This window comes from Littorina saxatilis, linkage group LG3 (genome assembly GCF_037325665.1).
Source record: "Littorina saxatilis isolate snail1 linkage group LG3, US_GU_Lsax_2.0, whole genome shotgun sequence".
In the NCBI taxonomy this organism is placed as follows: Eukaryota; Metazoa; Mollusca; class Gastropoda; order Littorinimorpha; family Littorinidae; genus Littorina; species Littorina saxatilis.
In genome coordinates, this window is record NC_090247.1 from 77541713 (window position 1) to 77563546 (window position 21834).

Genomic DNA, 21834 nt, shown 5'->3' on the forward strand with positions numbered 1-21834 from the left:
TCACAATGGTCAGACATCACAATGGTCAGACATCACAATGGTCAAACATCACAATGGTCAGACATCACAATGGTCAGACATCACAATGGTCAAACATCACAATGGTCAAACATGTCAGACATCACACTGGTCAGACATCACAATGGTCAAACATCACAATGGTCAAACATCACAACATCACGATGGTCAGACATCACAATGGTCAGACATCACAATGGTCAAACCACAATGGTCAGACATCACAATGGTCAAACATCACGATAGTCAAACATCACAATGGTCAGACATCACAATGGTCAAACATCACAATGGTCAAACATCACAATGGTCAAACATCACACTGGTCAGACATCACAATGGTCAAACGTCACAATGGTCAAACCACAATGGTTAGACATCACAATGGTCAAACATCACAATGGTCAAACATCACGATGGTCAAACATCACAATGGTCAAACACCACAATGGTCAAACATCACAATGGTCAAACCACAATGGTTAGACATCACAATGGTCAAACATCACAATGGTCAAACATCACGATGGTCAAACATCACAATGGTCAAACATCACAATGGTCAAACATCACAATGGTCAAACCACAATGGTTAGACATCACAATGGTCAAACATCACAATGGTCAAACCACAATGGTTAGACATCACAATGGTCAAACATCACAATGGTCAAACATCACGATGGTCAAACATCACAATGGTCAAACACCACAATGGTCACATCACAATGGTCAAACATCACAATGGTCAAACATCACAATGGTCAAACATCACGATGGTCAGATATCAAAATGGTCAAACATCACGATGGTCAGACATCACAATGGTCAGACATCACAATGGTCAAACATCACAATGGTCAGACATCACAATGGTCAAACATCACAATGGTCAGACATCACAATGGTCAGACATCACAATGGTCAAACATCACAATGGTTAGACATCACAATGGTCAGACATCACAATGGTCAAACATCACAATGGTAACATCACAATGGTCAGACATCACAATGGTCAAACATCACAATGGTCAAACATCACAACATCACAATGGTCAAACATCACAATGGTCACATCACAATGGTCAAACATCACAATGGTCAAACATCACAATGGTCAAACATCACGATGGTCAGATATCAAAATGGTCAAACATCACGATGGTCAGACATCACAATGGTCAGACATCACGATGGTCAAACATCACAATGGTCAGACATCACAATGGTCAGACATCACGATGGTCAAACATCACGATGGTCAAACATCACAATGGTCAAACATCACAATGGTCACATCACAATGGTCAAACATCACAATGGTCAAACATCACAATGGTCAGACATCACGATGGTCAAACATCACAATGGTCACAATGGTCAGACATCACTATGGTCAAACATCACAATGGTCAAACATCACAATGGTCACAGTGGTCAGACATCACGATGGTCAAACATCACAATGGTCAGACATCACAATGGTCAAACATCACGATGGTCAAACATCACAATGGTAACATCACAATGGTCAGACATCACACTGGTCAGACATCACAATGGTCAAACATCACAATGGTCAAACATCACAATGGTCAGACATCACAATGGTCAGACATCACGATGGTCAAACATCACAATGGTCACAATGGTCAGACATCACAATGGTCAAACATCACAATGGTCAAACATCACAATGGTCAAACATCACAATGGTCACAATGGTCAGACATCACGATGGTCAAACATCACAATGGTCAGACATCACAATGGTCAAACATCACGATGGTCAAACATCACAATGGTCAGACATCACAATGGTCAGACATCACACTGGTCAGACATCACAATGGTCAAACATCACAATGGTCAAACATCACAACATCACAATGGTCAAACATCACAATGGGTCAAACATCACAATGGTCAGACATCACAATGGTCAGACATCACAATGGTCAGACATCACAATGGTCAGACATCACAATGGTCAGACATCACAATGGTCAGACATCACAATGGTCAGACATCACGATGGTCAGACATCACGATGGTCAAACATCATAATGGTCACAATGGTCAGACATCACAATGGTCAGACATCACAATGGTCAAACATCACAATGGTCAGACATCACAATGGTCAGACATCACGATGGTCAGACATCACGATGGTCAAACATCACAATGGTCACAATGGTCAGACATCACAATGGTCAAACATCACAATGGTCAAACATCACAATGGTCACAATGGTCAGACATCACGATGGTCAAACATCACAATGGTCAGACATCACAATGGTCAAACATCACAATGGTCAGACATCACACTGGTCAGACATCACAATGGTCAGACATCACACTGGTCAGACATCACAATGGTCAAACATCACAATGGTCAAACATCACAATGGTCAGACATCACACTGGTCAGACATCACAATGGTCAAACATCACAATGGTCAAACATGTCAGACATCACACTGGTCAGACATCACAATGGTCAAACATCACAATGGTCAAACATCACAACATCACGATGGTCAGACATCACAATGGTCAGACATCACAATGGTCAAACCACAATGGTCAGACATCACAATGGTCAAACATCACGATGGTCAAACATCACAATGGTCAGACATCACAATGGTCAAACATCACAATGGTCAAACATCACAATGGTCAAACATCACACTGGTCAGACATCACAATGGTCAAACGTCACAATGGTCAAACCACAATGGTTAGACATCACAATGGTCAAACATCACAATGGTCAAACATCACGATGGTCAAACATCACAATGGTCAAACACCACAATGGTCAAACATCACAATGGTCAAACATCACAATGGTCAAACCACAATGGTTAGACATCACAATGGTCAAACATCACAATGGTCAAACATCACGATGGTCAAACATCACAATGGTCAAACATCACAATGGTCAAACATCACAATGGTCAAACATCACAATGGTCAAACATCACACTGGTCAGACATCACAATGGTCAAACGTCACAATGGTCAAACCACAATGGTTAGACATCACAATGGTCAAACATCACAATGGTCAAACATCACGATGGTCAAACATCACAATGGTCAAACATCACAATGGTCAAACATCACAATGGTCAAACCACAATGGTTAGACATCACAATGGTCAAACATCACAATGGTCAAACCACAATGGTTAGACATCACAATGGTCAAACATCACAATGGTCAAACATCACGATGGTCAAACATCACAATGGTCAAACACCACAATGGTCAAACATCACAATGGTCAAACATCACACTGGTCAAACATCACAACATCACGATGGTCAGACATCACAATGGTCAGACATCACAATGGTCAAACATCACAACATCACAATGGTCAAACATCACACTGGTCAGACATCACAATGGTCAGACATCACAATGGTCAAACATCACAATGGTCAGACATCACAATGGTCAAACATCACAACATCACAATGGTCAAACATCACAATGGTCAAACATCACACTGGTCAGACATCACAATGGTCAGACATCACAATGGTCAAACATCACGATGGTCAAACATCACAATGGTCAAACATCACAATGGTCAAACATCACAATGGTCAAACCACAATGGTTAGACATCACAATGGTCAAACATCACAATGGTCAAACCACAATGGTTAGACATCACAATGGTCAAACATCACAATGGTCAAACATCACGATGGTCAAACATCACAATGGTCAAACACCACAATGGTCAAACATCACAATGGTCAAACATCACACTGGTCAAACATCACAACATCACGATGGTCAGACATCACAATGGTCAGACATCACAATGGTCAAACATTACAACATCACAATGGTCAAACATCACAATGGTCAGACATCACAATGGTCAAACATCACGATGGTCAGACATCACAATGGTCAAACATCACAACATCACAATGGTCAAACATCACAATGGTCAGACATCACACTGGTCAAACATCACAACATCACAATGGTCAAACATCACAATGGTCAGACATCACAATGGTCAGACATCACAATGGTCAAACATCACAATGGTCAGACATCACAATGGTCAAACATCACAATGGTCAGACATCACAATGGTCAGACATCACAATGGTCAAACATCACAATGGTCAAACATCACAATGGTCAGACATCACAATGGTCAGACATCACAATGGTCAAACATCACAATGGTCAAACATCACAATGGTCAAACATCACACTGGTCAGACATCACAATGGTCAGACATCACAATGGTCAAACATCACAACATCACAATGGTCAAACATCACAATGGTCAGACATCACAATGGTCAAACATCACAACATGCAGCCATTTCGGCGCATATTTACCTTTCACGGCCTATTATTCCAAGTCACACGGGTATAGGTAGACAATTATTAACTGTGCCTAAGCAATTTTGCCAGGAAAGACCCTTTTGTCAATCGTGGGATCTTTAACGTGCACACCCAATGTAGTGTACACGGGGGGAGGGTTCGGACACCGAAGAGAGTCTGCACACAAAGTTGACTCTGAAATAAATTTCCGCCGAACCTGGGATCGAACTCACGCTGACAGCGGCCAACTGAATACAAATCCAGCGCGCTACCAACTGAGCTATATCCCCGCCCCATCACAATGGTCAAACATCACAACATCACAATGGTCAAACATCACAATGGTCAGACATCACAATGGTCAAACATCACAATTGTCAGACATCATGTCACGATCTAGTGACATAGACCAAGAAAGTGTCACTCAGTGGGGTGCCTTCTCTTGGTCAATTGCGACAGAAAGCGCCTGTGCGTGACTCGGGGCTATACGGCAGAGTTTTGCTGACAGCGCAGAGCACGGATGTTTTGTGCCGCACGGATTTTTTGGGGGGTGATTCTGCTTTGCGAGGCAGAATTGTCGATAGCTGAACTTGATATGTGACAAGGTTAGTCACGTGTTTTTGTCAAGGTTGTCTGTCTGAGACACGGTAACTTGGCACTTGACACTCAGCGGCAGAAGAAGAAGGATCGATACAGCGGTTTCTAGAGTATGAGGGTCTTCACCGAATAGAATATTCGGGCACTCTAGAGGAACTTCAACGAGATATCACCTTCTCACCGCCACATGTTCGCTGAGGACGAGTCGTCAATTTTCCTTCGCCGTGCGATGGTCTTCGCATAAGTATTCGGCAAGGTTCGAACAGAGGCCATTCCAGGGAGGAAGCGGGATTTGCTTCCATGAGAGTGCTACATTCATAGGCTGTTTGAGGTAATAAATCATTATTTAACGCTGTTGACGAGTCTGTGTTTGTGGAATGAAATACTCTCTGTTGTTCTTTCCAGGTTAGCGCATAATTTGCTCTCTGTGACGCTAAAATACTAATCTGTATGGATTTTGCAGATAGGGAGAGAAGGACGGAAAACGGCTGTTTTGTTGTTGTGAAAAGTCCATTTGTGCAGGCCACGTGCTCGATGAGATATGTAAAGATGACATGTTTAAAGGTGGAGGGTGAGGGGTAGCTGACATGTTTAGTGCACCGATGCTTTCTGTTTGCAGCCTTCCTAACTTCTGTTCGGCTGCCTTTTGCGGGACACTGCTAGCTGCAGACGTGTTAACCAGCAAACCGGCTAACCAGCGAACCGGCTAACCAGCTAACCAGCGAACCGGCTAACCAGCTAACCAGCGACTGGGTGCGGCGCCTGATGCCTCCACAGTTCCCTGCTTCGTCACCACGCTAACCAGCACTTCATTCGACGGAGCAGTTGTGGAGGCTAAAAAGACTAATTACAGGCCGTCCACCCAGTGGCCAAAGAAAGCTAAGTGCACCATGTCTTTGCACCCCGTTGACCACCGTTGTTATTTTTGCTATCTGTGATTATACTCGAGTAGTGACGACGTGGGGTGTATGACACCTGCATGAACTAGCACTTTTGGAGCAGAACAGTCGTATTTTCTTATCTTTACACGGGATCAGCGTGTTACTATAATTTTCTATATTCTAACTGGCATTTTGTCAGTGACCACGGGTTTTTTACGTTTTGTGAACGTAAAAGAACATATTTTGAGTGAAGTCTCGAGGGAGGTGGCGAGTTTTTACATAAACAGGCGTCTGAAACTTATACTTTTGTTGTCTCTATTTAATTGTATGACTGCGAGAGTGGATCGTGGTGTGGTTAGTTAGTTAGTAGTAACTAACCGTTTCATAATCACCTTAAGTGATATATTGAAACGTGACACATCACAATGGTCAGACATCACGATGGTCAGACATCACAATGGTCAGACATCATTGTATTTCATAAACTATGGTCGTGCAGGGTTGGCCTAATTATTCATGTCAAATGGCCAGCTGAGAACAGTGATGATTCTGAACTCCATTTCCAATGTTAAAAATGAAAAATATGTATAAATTATAATGACATTGTGTTCAAATTCTGAGCTCAAACCAAGGTAAACGGTTTTGGAATGAGCCTCGATGAAGGAAAAATAAGCGCTTAAAAATTGTCAGCTAGTGCTCGTTTAACACCTAAATAAAAATGTAAAAATACACAAAAACTGTTAGAAGCCGACTGCAACGGCAGCCAGACACCGTCCCTCTTCGTCTTAATCTTCTTCTATGGCGGTGGGTTTCGTCAAACTAAATGGCAAGCAATCATTGCACAAACTCTTTTCTTTTACAGTCCATTTTATGTCAAGAGCCTGAAGTGCGCTTCACAATCTCAATATTTTCATTCTCCCGCGTCACAGACAGAATTTATGACGGTGAATACTGATCAAGTGTTTTACGGCGCTCACGTTCGACAAACACTAGAAAACAAAGACAGGGGTAGCTAGGCTGTCATCCCGGGTAGGAGTAGGAGGGGCGGGTGGGGTACCGGTATGTAGACACGCAGACGTTTACAGCCACCAAACAGCTGCTAGGTCGAGTGATAGGGGGGATGGTTGGGGGTGGGGGTGGGGCCCGGGGGGGGGGGGGGGGGGGGGCGATAGTGGACCGTGTTCAGCGCGCAGTGAGGTGTGAATGGTGTGAATGGTGTGAATGGTGTGAAAGGTGTGAATGGTGTGAATGGTGTGAAAGGTGTGAATGGTGTGAAAGGTGTGAATGGTGTGAATGGTGTGAATGGTGTGAATGGTGTGAATGGTGTGAAAGGTGTGAAAGGTGTGAATGGTGTGAAAGGTGTGAATGGTGTGAATGGTGTGAATGGTGTGAATGGTGTGAATGGTGTGAATGGTGTGAATGGTGTGAATGGTGTGAATGGTGTGAATGGTGTGAATGGTGTGAATGGTGTGAATGGTGTGAAAGGTGTGAAAGGTGTGAATGGTGTGAATGGTGTGAATGGTGTGAATGGTGTGAATGGTGTGAATGGTGTGAATGGTGTGAATGCAGTGAGGTGTGAATGGTGTGAATGGTGTGAATGGTGTGAAAGGTGTGAATGGTGTGAAAGGTGTGAATGGTGTGAAAGGTGTGAATGGTGTGAAAGGTGTGAATGGTGTGAATGGTGTGAAAGGTGTGAATGGTGTGAATGGTGTGAAAGGTGTGAATGGTGTGAAAGGTGTGAATGGTGTGAATGGTGTGAAAGGCGGAAAGTAATATCTGTGTTTTTATCACGGTCTTTGTTGGTGCGCGCGGGGTGATCGGGGAGGTTGTTGTACCCAGGTACTAAACTTGTACCCCCCCCCCCCTAACCCTAGCTCCTGCTGCCACACCATGCTGGATTTGACCCCCTCCCCTCACTACCCCCACCCAACATCCCACCAGTCCCACCCAACCATTTAACCATTCACGGGTCACTGATTTTGATTAGTCTTCATGGACGAGAAGAACTGGAACTTGTATCGCCATGCGCATACATGCGGGTACGCACCCACGCACACACACACGCACGCACAAACGCAAACACACGCGCACGCACACACACACGCACACACACACACACACACACACACACCGTAAAATTAGGACTCATACACACACAAACACGTACACGCGCGTGTACGGTTGCGACGAATGAAAATAATTTGACAAGAGTATCCTAACTTGACATTTTCTGAATGTATCATTATGTCTATTTTCGGACACTTTGAAACAGCGCTCACTCAACATATTTCTCTTAGAACTATCACGTTCTGTGATGCCATTTTTCAAAATGGGGATAATGGCACGTTTTGCAGGTCAGTGAAAAAAATGCCACGGTCAATTGTTTTTTGTTTAATGTTTTTACATGTGATTGTACGGGGTGATTGTACGGGGTGATTGTACGGGGTGATTGTACGGGGTGATTGTACGGGGTGACTGTACGGGGTGTACGGGGTGATTGTACGGGGTGATTGTACGGGGTGACTGTACGGGGTGATTGTACGGGGTGACTGTACGGGGTGATTGTACGGGGTGATTGTACGGGGTGATTGTACGGGGTGATTGTACGGGGTGATTGTACGGGGTGACTGTACGGGGTGACTGTACGGGGTGATTGTACAGGGTGATTGTACGGGGTGATTGTACGGGGTGATTGTACGGGGTGATTGTACGGGGTGATTGTACGGGGTGACTGTACGGGGTGATTGTACGGGGTGATTGTACGGGGTGATTGTACGGGGTGATTGTACGGGGTGATTGTACGGGGTGTACGGGGTGATTGTACGGGGTGATTGTACGGGGTGATTGTACGGGGTGATTGTACGGGGTGACTGTACGGGGTGACTGTACGGGGTGTACGGGGTGATTGTACGGGGTGACTGTATGGGGTGATTGTACGGGGTGATTGTACGGGGTGATTGTACGGGGTGATTGTACGGGGTGATTGTACGGGGTGATTGTACGGGGTGACTGTACGGGGTGACTGTACGGGGTGTACGGGGTGATTGTACGGGGTGACTGTATGGGGTGATTGTATGGGGTGATTGTACGGGGTGATTGTACGGGGTGATTGTACGGGGTGATTGTACGGGGTGATTGTACGGGGTGACTGTACGGGGTGACTGTACGGGGTGTACGGGGTGATTGTACGGGGTGACTGTATGGGGTGATTGTACGGGGTGATTGTACGGGGTGATTGTACGGGGTGATTGTACGGGGTGATTGTACGGGGTGACTGTACGGGGTGACTGTACGGGGTGTACGGGGTGATTGTACGGGGTGACTGTATGAGGTGATTGTACGGGGTGATTGTACGGGGTGATTGTACGGGGTGATTGTACGGGGTGATTGTACGGGGTGATTGTACGGGGTGATTGTACGGGGTGATTGTACGGGGTGACTGTACGGGGTGATTGTACGGGGTGACTGTACGGGGTGACTGTACGGGGTGATTGTACGGGGTGATTGTACGGGGTGACTGTACGGGGTGATTGTACGGGGTGATTGTACGGGGTGACTGTACGGGGTGATTGTACGGGGTGATTGTACGGGGTGATTGTACGGGGTGTACGGGGTGATTGTACGGGGTGATTGTACGGGGTGATTGTACGGGGTGATTGTACGGGGTGACTGTACGGGGTGACTGTACGGGGTGATTGTACGGGGTGATTGTACGGGGTGTACGGGGTGATTGTACGGGGTGATTGTACGGGGTGATTGTACGGGGTGACTGTACGGGGTGACTGTACGGGGTGTACGGGGTGATTGTACGGGGTGACTGTATGGGGTGATTGTACGGGGTGATTGTACGGGGTGATTGTACGGGGTGATTGTACGGGGTGATTGTACGGGGTGACTGTACGGGGTGATTGTACGGGGTGACTGTACGGGGTGACTGTACGGGGTGTACGGGGTGATTGTACGGGGTGACTGTATGAGGTGATTGTACGGGGTGATTGTACGGGGTGATTGTACGGGGTGATTGTACGGGGTGATTGTACGGGGTGATTGTACGGGGTGTACGGGGTGTACGGGGTGATTGTACGGGGTGATTGTACGGGGTGATTGTACGGGGTGTACGGGGTGATTGTACGGGGTGTACGGGGTGATTGTACGGGGTGACTGTATGGGGTGTACGGGGTGATTGTACGGGGTGTACGGGGTGATTGTACGGGGTGACTGTACGGGGTGTACGGGGTGATTGTACGGGGTGTACGGGGTGATTGTACGGGGTGTACGGGGTGATTGTACGGGGTGTACGGGGTGTACGGGGTGATTGTACGGGGTGTACGGGGTGTACGGGGTGTACGGGGTGTACGGGGTGTACGGGGTGTACTGGGTGTACGGGGTGATTGTACGGGGTGATTGTACAGGGTGTACGGGGTGTACGGGGTGATTGTACGGGGTGTACGGGGTGATTGTACGGGGTGTACGGGGTGATTGTACGGGGTGTACGGGGTGATTGTACGGGGTGTACGGGGTGTACGGGGTGATTGTACGGGGTGTACGGGGTGATTGTACGGGGTGTACGGGGTGTACGGGGTGTACGGGGTGATTGTACGGGGTGTACGGGGTGATTGTACGGGGTGTACGGGGTGATTGTACGGGGTGTACGGGGTGATTGTACGGGGTGTACGGGGTGATTGTACGGGGTGTACGGGGTGATTGTACGGGGTGTACGGGGTGTACGGGGTGTACGGGGTGAGTGTACGGGGTGTACGGGGTGTACGGGGTGTACGGGGTGATTGTACGGGGTGTACGGGGTGATTGTACGGGGTGTACGGGGTGTACGGGGTGAGTGTACGGGGTGTACGGGGTGTACGGGGTGATTGTACGGGGTGTACGGGGTGATTGTACGGGGTGTACGGGGTGAGTGTACGGGGTGTACGGGGTGATTGTACGGGGTGTACGGGGTGTACGGGGTGATTGTACGGGGTGTACGGGGTGATTGTACGGGGTGTACGGGGTGTACGGGGTGATTGTACGGGGTGTACGGGGTGATTGTACGGGGTGTACGGGGTGTACGGGGTGATTGTACGGGGTGATTGTACGGGGTGATTGTACGGGGTGTACGGGGTGTACGGGGTGATTGTACGGGGTGTACGGGGTGTACGGGGTGATTGTACGGGGTGTACGGGGTGTACGGGGTGATTGTACGGGGTGTACGAGGTGTACGGGGTGTACGGGGTGATTGTATGGGGTGATTGTACGGGGTGTACAGGGTGATTGTACGGGGTGTACGGGGTGATTGTACGGGGTGATTGTACGGGGTGTACGGGGTGTACGGGGTGATTGTACGGGGTGTACGGGGTGATTGTACGGGGTGTACGGGGTGTACGGGGTGATTGTACGGGGTGTACGAGGTGTACGGGGTGTACGGGGTGATTGTATGGGGTGATTGTACGGGGTGTACGGGGTGATTGTACGGGGTGATTGTACGGGGTGTACGGGGTGTACGGGGTGTACGGGGTGATTGTACGGGGTGTAAGGGGTGTACGGGGTGATTGTACGGGGTGTACGGGGTGTACGGGGTGATTGTACGGGGTGTACGGGGTGATTGTACGGTGTGCACGGGGTGCACGGGGTGATTGTACGGGGTGTACGGGGTGATTGTACGGGGTGTACGGGGTGATTGTACGGGGTGTACGGGGTGATTGTACGGGGTGTACGGGGTGCACGGGGTGATTGTACGGGGTGTACGGGGTGCACGGGGTGATTGTACGGGGTGTACGGGGTGATTGTACGGGGTGTACGGGGTGTATGGGGTGATTGTACGGGGTGTACGGGGTGATTGTACGGGGTGTACGGGGTGATTGTACGGGGTGTACGGGGTGATTGTACGGGGTGTACGGGGTGATTGTACGGGGTGTACGGGGTGCACGGGGTGATTGTACGGGGTGTACGGGGTGATTGTACGGGGTGTACGGGGTGTACGGGGTGATTGTACGGGGTGCACGGGGTGATTGTACGGGGTGTACGGGGTGATTGTACGGGGTGTACGGGGTGATTGTACGGGGTGCACGGGGTGATTGTACGGGGTGTACGGGGTGATTGTACGGGGTGTACGGGGTGATTGTACGGGGTGATTGTACGGGGTGTACGGGGTGATTGTACGGGGTGTACGGGGTGTACGGGGTGATTGTACGGGGTGCACGGGGTGATTGTACGGGGTGTACGGGGTGATTGTACGGGGTGTACGGGGTGTATGGGGTGATTGTACGGGGTGTACGGGGTGATTGTACGGGGTGTACGGGGTGATTGTACGGGGTGATTGTACGGGGTGACTGTACGGGGTGACTGTACGGGGTGATTGTACGGGGTGTACGGGGTGATTGTACGGGGTGATTGTACGGGGTGTACGGGGTGACTGTACGGGGTGATTGTACGGGGTGTACGGGGTGATTGTACGGGGTGATTGTACGGGGTGTACGGGGTGATTGTACGGGGTGATTGTACGGGGTGATTGTACGGGGTGTACGGGGTGATTGTACGGGGTGTACGGGGTGTACGGGGTGTACGGGGTGTACGGGGTGATTGTACGGGGTGATTGTACGGGGTGTACGGGGTGATTGTACGGGGTGATTGTACGGGGTGTATGGGGTGTAGGGGGTGATTGTACGGGGTGTACGGGGTGATTGTACGGGGTGTACGGGGTGATTGTACGGGGTGTACGGGGTGATTGTACGGGGTGATTGTGTGGGCTCTGCATTGCGTCTTTTTGTCTAAAATCGCTCGGATGCTTCAGAAAATATGTTATGCGCATTGAGAAACTGATCTAATTTTAACCCACGAAAACGTCATATACTTACATTATTTCCAGCCATATCGGAAAGACACGTTATAATAATTCAAATAGGAACAGATCATCACAACCAACGTAACCCGGAGATTAATACCACATACAAACAGGTTCTGTGATTGTAATTGACTGGTCACATACCCCATTCAATTACCCAACCCGCGTTTAAATGATTCTTGGCATGTCATCAGATTCAAAATTCTGTATCAATCACAAACAAACTATAAGCCAAGTATGAGCGAAGTCGATTGTTGGGACCAATCACTATCGTATGTTTTTTTAAGTACCAGTGCGGCCTGCCAGCAACACATTCAAAGTCAATCACTATCGTATGTTTTTAAAGTGCCAGTGCCTGCCACAAGACATTCAAAGCCAATCACTATCGTATGTTTTTAAAGTGCCAGTGCCTGCCACAAGACATTCAAAGCCAATCACTATCGTATGTTTTTAAAGTGCCAGTGCCTGCCACAAGACATTCAAAGCCAATCACTATCGTATGTTTTTAAAGTGCCAGTGCCTGCCACAAGACATTCAAAGCCAATCACTATCGTATGTTTTTAAAGTGCCAGTGCCTGCCAGCAAAAGACAATCAAAGTCAATCACTATCGTATGTTTTTAAAGTGCCAGTGCCTGCCACAAGACATTCAAAGCCAATCACTATCGTATGTTTTTAAAGTGCCAGTGCCTGCCACAAGACATTCAAAGCCAATCACTATCGTATGTTTTTAAAGTGCCAGTGCCTGCCAGCAAAAGACAATCAAAGTCAATCACTATCGTATGTTTTTAAAGTGCCAGTGCCTGCCACAAGACATTCAAAGCCAATCACTATCGTATGTTTTTAAAGTGCCAGTGCCTGCCAGCAAGAGACATTCAAAGTCAATCACTATCGTATGTTTTTAAAGTGCCAGTGCCTGCCACAAGACATTCAAAGCCAATCACTATCGTATGTTTTTAAAGTGCCAGTGCCTGCCACAAGACATTCAAAGCCAATCACTATCGTATGTTTTTAAAGTGCCAGTGCCTGCCAGCAAAAGACAATCAAAGTCAATCACTATCGTATGTTTTTAAAGTGCCAGTGCCTGCCACAAGACATTCAAAGCCAATCACTATCGTATGTTTTTAAAGTGCCAGTGCCTGCCACAAGACATTCAAAGCCAATCACTATCGTATGTTTTTAAAGTGCCAGTGCCTGCCACAAGACATTCAAAGTCAATCACTATCGTATGTTTTTAAAGTACCAGTGCGGCCTGCCAGCAACACATTCAAAGTCAATCACTATCGTATGTTTTGTTAAGTACCAGTGCGGCCTGCCAGCAACACATTCAAAGTCAATCACTATCGTATGTTTTTAAAGTGCCAGTGCCTGCCACAAGACATTCAAAGCCAATCACTATCGTATGTTTTTAAAGTGCCAGTGCCTGCCACAAGACATTCAAAGCCAATCACTATCGTATGTTTTTAAAGTGCCAGTGCCTGCCAGCAAGAGACATTCAAAGTCAATCACTATCGTATGTTTTTAAAGTGCCAGTACCTGCCAGCAACACATTCAAAGCCAAGCCATCATGAAATGGGAAACAAATAATAATCCAAAATAGGCTGGTATACCCAGAAAACGCGCTTCAACAGTCAAATGACCTCTCTATTTACTGGGTACGATAAGAAAACCTCGCTGTGCTGCCATTGTTGGAGAATGGATGTAATTATGATCCCCTTAATTGCCTTGCATTCTTCAAGTCTGCGTGCCATTTTTGAAGAGCTAGGAGTGTCACTTTAAATCCCCACAATGCCATATACTTCAACACACTGCCATCGCTTAAGTCAGCAGCCGTCTCGGGAGATTCGATAGTCTACTTCCAATTCTGTACTCATATTCTCTCACACTCTCCCCCCCCCCCTCCCCCCTCCCCCCTCCCCCCCTCCCCCCCAACACAATCTAAAGCTCAATTTAAAAAAAAAATAATAATAATAATTACGGTGTATGATCCACGTCTTGCCCAATGTTTAAACACTTTGACTGATAGACGGCAGCTGAACACAAATTACAAAACATACACCCTCCGCTAGGTGGTGCTGGGGCCTTAATCTATCTTAATAATAACAATAACAATCTCAATAACAGTAACAATCTCAATAACAATGACAACACTTTATTGTCCATTCAAATGAATACATTAATATGGAAAATGTCTTCGACACGTCTAACCTAATTGTAAAATACACATCAGAATAAGAATTAAAAGGACATTCACAAGAAGTACAGTCAAGTTTTGACTCAACGTTTTCAGATAGACCAGGAACCAAGATAAGGGTGGGTGCGCGCGCGCGCGCGCGTGTGTGTGTGTGTGTGTGTGTGTGTGTGTGTGTGTGTGTGTGTGTGTGTGTGTGTGTGTGTGTGTGTGCGTGTGTGTGTGTGTGCGTGGGTGTGTGTTGTGATAGTCAGAAAAATAAGGCCTTATTTGTTAAGAACTTGTTTATAAAGGACTTATTTTCTTAATGCTTTCTTTTTCAAAGGCCTTAGCGAAATAAGGCCTTGTTTTATTTAGGCCTTCAAAGAAATAAGGCCGTGTTTCTTTACGCCCTCTTTTCTGAATGACCGGACATTTGTAAGGGCTTATTTTGAAATAAGACCTGTTTCCTGGAAAATAAGGCCTTATTTTGAAAGTATGGACTTATTTTGAAAGTATGGACTTATTTTGAAAGTATGGACTTATTTTGAAAGTATGGACTTATTTTGAAAGTATGGACTTATTTTGAAAGTATGGACTTATTTTTGTAAGGCTTTGTTTTGTGTATTGTTGATCCTCTGTACACAAAACTTAATGTTTTGAATACAACATTGAGTGTTCTTTCTAATGACAAACAAAGAAATATCCGTTTTAGCTGTGTTTTTGTGCCAATTTTAACGCGGGAACTTTGCTTCCAGTGAGAATTTAATATTTGTGGTTTTCTGTCTTGTAAGTTCCACGGTACATACACTACCCTATGTAAAACCATTCTGTTTGCTGGGTTTAGTAGGGGAATGGATGGCCTTTACAGTCATATAACTGATATCTTATGTAAATTAAAACCACTCTGTTTGCTGGGTTTAGTAGGGGAATGGATGGCCTTTACAGTCATATAACTTATACCTTATGTAAAACCATTCTGTTTGCTGGGTTTAGTAGGGGAATGGATGGCCTTTACAGTCATATAACTGATACCTTTTGTAAAACCATTCTGTTTGCTGGGTTTAGTAGGGGAATGGATGGCCTTTACAGTCATATAACTGACACCTTTTGTAAAACCATTCTTCTTGCTGGGTTTAGTAGGGGAATGGATGGCCTTTACAGTCATATAACTGATACCTTATGTAAAACCATTCTGTTTGCTGGGTTTAGTAGGGGAATGAATACTTTCACAGTCATATAACTGATACCTTATGTAAAACCACTCTGTTTGCTGGGTTTAGTAGGGGAATGGATGGCCTTTCAAGTCATATAGCTGATACCTTATCGTAAAACCAATCTGTTTGCTGGGTTTAGTAGGGGAATGGATGGCCTTTACAGTCATATAACTGATACCTTATGTAAAACCATTCTGTTTGCTGGGTTTAGTGGGGGAATGGATGGCCTTTCAAGTCATATAACTGATACCTTATGTAAAACCAATCTGTTTGCTGGGGGTAGGATATTTTACAATATACAGCCTCGTCACAAAGGTCTGCACTCAAACGTATCTTTTTATGAAGTGTAGTTTACAAACCGCACGTCCTCCATCCGCTTTGCTTCTCGTCAACCAGAAGTCAATGTCGTCAACCAGAAGTCAGTGTCTTCTACCAGAAGTCAGTGTCGTCAACCAGAAGTCAGTGTCTTCTACCATAAGTCAGTGTCGTCAACCAGAAGTCAGTGTCTTCTACCAGAAGTCAGTGTCGTCAACCAGAAGTCAGTGTCTTCTACCATAAGTCAGTGTCGTCAACCAGAAGTCAGTGTCGTCAACCATAAGTCAGTGTCGTCAACCAGAAGTCAGTGTCTTCTACCATAAGTCAGTGTCGTCAACCAGAAGTCAGTGTCTTCTACCATAAGTCAGTGTCGTCAACCAGAAGTCAGTGTCTTCTACCATAAGTCAGTGTCGTCAACCAGAAGTCAGTGTCTTCTACCATAAGTCAGTGTCGTCAACCAGAAGTCAGTGTCTTCTACCATAAGTCAGTGTCGTCAACCAGAAGTCAGTGTCTTCTACCAGAAGTCAGTGTCGTCAACCAGAAGTCAGTGTCTTCTACCATAAGTCAGTGTCGTCAACCAGAAGTCAGTGTCTTCTACCAGAAGTCAGTGTCGTCAACCAGAAGTCAGTGTCTTCTACCATAAGTCAGTGTCGTCAACCAGAAGTCAGTGTCGTCAACCAGAAGTCAGTGTCTTCTACCAGAAGTCAGTGTCGTCAACCAGAAGTCGGTGTCGTCAACCAGAAGTCAGTGTCGTCAACCAGAAGTCAGTGTCTTCTACCATAAGTCAGTGTCGTCAACCAGAAGTCAGTGTCTTCAACCAGAAGTCAGTGTCGTCAACCAGAAGTCAGTGTCGTCAACCAGAAGTCAGTGTCGTCAACCAGAAGTCAGTATCTTCAATCAGAATTTATAGTGTCGTCAACCAGAAGTCAGTGTCGTCAACCATAAGTAAGGCTGATGGGGTCTATGTCGACCAAAAGAGTGGGATTCCCTGTAGGTGGAGTTCTTGTAGACGGGGGATTCCCTGTATACAGGGAATACCACAGGGTGGTTTTTTTCAATAAAACTTGCAAACCATACTATGATACTCGAATTACTAAGAAATATCAAAAAAGATCGAAAAACATCAAATTCTACCGATGTCGCTAAGCATCACGTGACTTTCAGCGATATCAGCGAAACGTTACAGGAACTACACCTTGTGTTATTCCCTGTATACAGGGAATCCCCCTACAGGAACTCCACCTACAGGGAATCCCACTCTTTTGGTCGACATAGACCCCATCAGCGATGATAAGTCAGTGTCTTAAACCAGGCAGAGGGGGAGACTGAGAGGGGGGCGGAAGGTCTTGGGGGGCAATACGGCTGCACAAGGGAGGAAGAATGGAGGTAAACCATAATCCTCACGAAATAAAATATGCTTTTTGAATTCCACAGGTGTCAGTAATTACTCTTTTAAAAAAATGGATGAACTTAAAATCAGGGGGAGATCGGGTGGGCGGCGGCGGGGTTATGGTGGTAACAAATCATGATCTATTGTACAAAGTGCGGGGTTATGGTGGTAACAAATCATGATCTATTGTACAAAGTGCGGGGTTATGGTGGTAACAAATCATGATCTATTGTACAAAGTGCTTTGAAAACATTTCATTCATTGAACTTTGCCTAACTTGACTTTTATCAACTGAATCATCTAATTAGTCGGTTCTCTCGTAACTTCGTCAAATGTCTGATGCAAGCGCCTGTGCCACACCCTGCATGCCACCCACCAGAACTGATCTCCATGTATATGCCGCGTCCCCCCCCCCCCCCTCCCCTTTCCTTCTTCTTTTTTAGTTTAATCTCGGCGGGGAGCGGGTGCATAGGCTCACGTGACGCCAAGAGAGTCGTGTGATTGGTTGCCGTGAAATGCACGTGCGCGTATGCCCTCGGTTCATGCGCCCATTGAAATGCAAATGTGATTGCTTTTTTCGCGCTGCCTAAAATAGCGGCGGTAACTACGGTGGTAGAGGAACGTACAGTTTAACACAGTCAATCATAGTCATTATGACGGTGATTCGCATGCACGAGTGCACACCAAACACACACACACACACACACACACACACTCTCTGACACGCACCAATGACACACACTCTCTCTCTCCGAGCCCCTCTCTCTCTCTCTCGCTCTCTCTCTCTCATTCTTCAACCATTGGACCACACGCCTGAACGGTTAACGACATTCAAATGTGTTTTAAATGCGTTCATCCTTACTAAACATACTAAACACGGTGCACAAACAGTGGGTTTTTTTTGAACAGTGAGTGTTTGGTTCACTTGAGTCTCCTGCTAGACACGGGGCGTGTTCAACATCTCGCTGTGCTGGTAGACGCCTCAGACATTAATAGCCATCAGTGAGTGTTTGGTTCACTTGAGTCTCCTGCTAGACACGGGGCGTGTTCAACATCTCGCTGTGCTGGTAGACGCCTCAGACATTAATAGCCATCAGTGAGTGTTTGGTTCACTTGAGTCTCCTGCTAGACACGGGGCGTGTTCAACATCTCGCTGTGCTGGTAGACGCCTCAGACATTAATAGCCATCAGTGAGTGTTTGGTTCACTTGAGTCTCCTGCTAGACACGGGGCGTGTTCAACATCTCGCTGTGCTGGTAGACGCCTCAGACATTAATAGCCATCAGCAAGTTAGGCCGGGGTTTTCGCATGCCAGTATGTCAAATTAAGTTCATTGCATACAATATGATGTCGCTTTAATGTAAACTTAGTTTTCTGTTTGTTCCTGTCCTTTGTTAGTTTTGCGAGATTGTGTTTTTTTGTCAAGGGGAAAATGTTTCGTCTGCGCCTCGTTAAAACACTGTGCACTGGCTTCGTCATCACTATATTCATGCTAAAAACAAACACATATTTAAATTCATCAGTGTTTGAAATCTATCAGTTATATAGGCTTACCACTCAAAATATTTTAAGGGCCACTTCGAGAATTGTCTACTGCAAGTGCAAGCACGAAAATGATGAAAAGAGATCAAGTTTTTCAAGATTTTATTTTAATCATTTCCCCAAACGTTCCAAAGATTCGAATTCATACATACGTCTTTGTGTACAGTACCCGGCGAAAGAAACGCAACTCATTCGCGCCCACTGTTGCAAGTGATTTTTCCTCATTTTAAAATTGTCGTAAAATATGAACCAGATAAGGTAAATCAAAAAGAAGAACAGATTCGTGGAGGATATTTTACTGGCTCTATGATTAGTGCATAGTATTTAATCGTTTTTATTTTTTTTATTTTTTCATAAGTTGTGTTAAACAGGGTACAGGTCAAGCGAGTCGTGATTGCAGGCAAACGTGTCACTTCAACACGCTACAAAAATCGTAAAAATGCATATTTTTTAACAAGGTAAAGACACTTGTGGAGGCAATTTATTTCTCAACAAGATCATTCAATTAGAATTATTCGCCAAAGCTTTTGATACTCCAACAAATGAGCATAGATCACTTAGACAATGTTAAAAAGGGTTGTTTGGCAAAAGCTCCTTCGCACGAAATCGACGTAATGATTTCTTTGAAAACCAGGTGCTATTTGTGGCCAAGTGTCTGGTCTACACGAACAGACTACAAGTGAATTGTACTAAAATTGATTCCCAATTGTAATATTTGTGTTGAAGTTTGCAAAATGCTGAATGTGTGCAACCACACTGTAAACAATTATTACAAGTTAATCAAACTGTTCTGAAAAGTTCCAGAACGTCCAAAAAACCTCATTAAAACGCCATGATATTTTACACACTGTTTAGCAATTATGTTATTAATACTTATATGTCAAATTTAAAAGCAATACAATGAGCCATTCCAAAACAACAGGTTTTTTTACCCACATTGCCCGCAAGAAATGACGCCAAAACAGGCCTTTTACGGCTTCTGACGAGGCTGACACCCGTCTTCTTCAAAATGGCAAAACAACACTGCTAGGCACAACAGCTGAACCAAATCAATTTGTATGGGTAGAAAATGAGTTGTTCTTCAATTTGAGATCCAAAACGGGGTCACTCTTGCTCATTTTGATTTTTGTGTGTATTTTAGTGTCTGCACATTTGCTTTCGCGAATTTGATTTTGGGGGGTGTCCTCGGTCTCCGGTACACCGCATCAACACTAATTGATGAAAAATGAAACTCTTTGTTTCACACGGTAGGGGAATGAATTACCTTTCTGGCGATACACTTGGTTTTACTATAACTGGCCGCATCACAAAGTTCTACAGCTAAATGTATGTGTTTAGATTTTTATGACGATTAGTGTAGAACCCCAAACTGTGTCCCTGCGTCCTATTCACACTACCCCAAAACACGTCGAGGTTACCAAGCAGGCGTTCAGTGCTATCGTTTCGTTCAACTTACACATTGGCTACAATCACTTTTGAGTTTTAAAAAGAACACTGGTTTTTTTTAAACCTCTGGATCGTGTCTTATTTCAAAGACATACTTCATTAAACATGTACGGTTTCCTTTTTCTATTATAACAATTGCCTCCCTTGAATTTTATTTGTGTAAAAATTCTGATAAAAAATTCTACTTGGGGCGAAGTCGGGGCGAAACGGGGCGAAGTGACTTCGAGGCACTGCGATATGGGGTGAAACGGGGAGAAGTGACTTCGAGGCACTGCGATTTGGGGCGAAACGGGGCGAAGTGACTTCGAGGCACTGCGATTTGGGGCGAAACGTGGCGAAGTAACTTCGAGGCACTGTGATTTGGGGCGAAACGGTGTTATGGAGTGGTATAGCCCGGTTTTTAGACAATCATATATGCCTCTACACCACTCTATAAGTTTAGTATTTGTTTACAGGCTTGAATGTAATCTGAATAGTTGTCCGCTACAGTAGCTTACAAGGCACAAGCGCACACGCACTCACACACGCAAAAACCTGGTGTTAAATGGATCTTGACACTGCCAAGACTAATTATTATTGTTTACAAAGCTTTTTACATCACAAAATCATTTCCGGGCTTCGACCAGTACTCTAGGCCGACAACACCGCAAGAAACTCTACAGTCCAAGACGCAGACACCTTTTGGCTCAAACAAAGCAGCTTAACAGGTAAGACGAATAGGTATTCTACTGTACGTTACCCTACTGCCATCTTTCGGCTTTCAAGATGTTGGTATGGCTGTAAGTCCTTCAGACGACTGACAAGGATGCACCAGTCCTCACGACACCGCGACCATTGCTTGACGTAGTCCTTGATCCTTCCAGTTCGTCTCGGCGGCTAACTGTAGAACCCTGCCAGCTCTCCATGCCATGGTCATGTCCACAAGCCGCAGTTGACTGGTTCAGTTCAGCCTCCGGCGATGAAAACCCCCCAGTTGGAACACTGTAAAGTTTATAGTCCATAAATCAACTTGTCTTTAGTTTCTTTCACTCGCACAATAAAAAT

The 21834-nt window shown here is 45.7% G+C and overlaps 1 protein-coding gene across 1 annotated transcript in view; it reads left to right on the forward strand.

Moving 5' to 3' along the window:
- The window catches only part of LOC138963306 (uncharacterized), a 50396-nt gene extending 44096 nt beyond the window's left edge, over positions 1 to 6300 (forward strand). Inside the window, exon 17 of the mRNA XM_070335369.1 lies at positions 5617 to 6300. Coding sequence (XP_070191470.1) covers positions 5617 to 5660 — 44 coding nt within the window. The 3' untranslated portion in view covers positions 5661 to 6300. The remainder of the gene's footprint in view (positions 1 to 5616) is intronic.
- The last annotated feature ends 15534 nt before the right edge of the window (positions 6301 to 21834 follow it).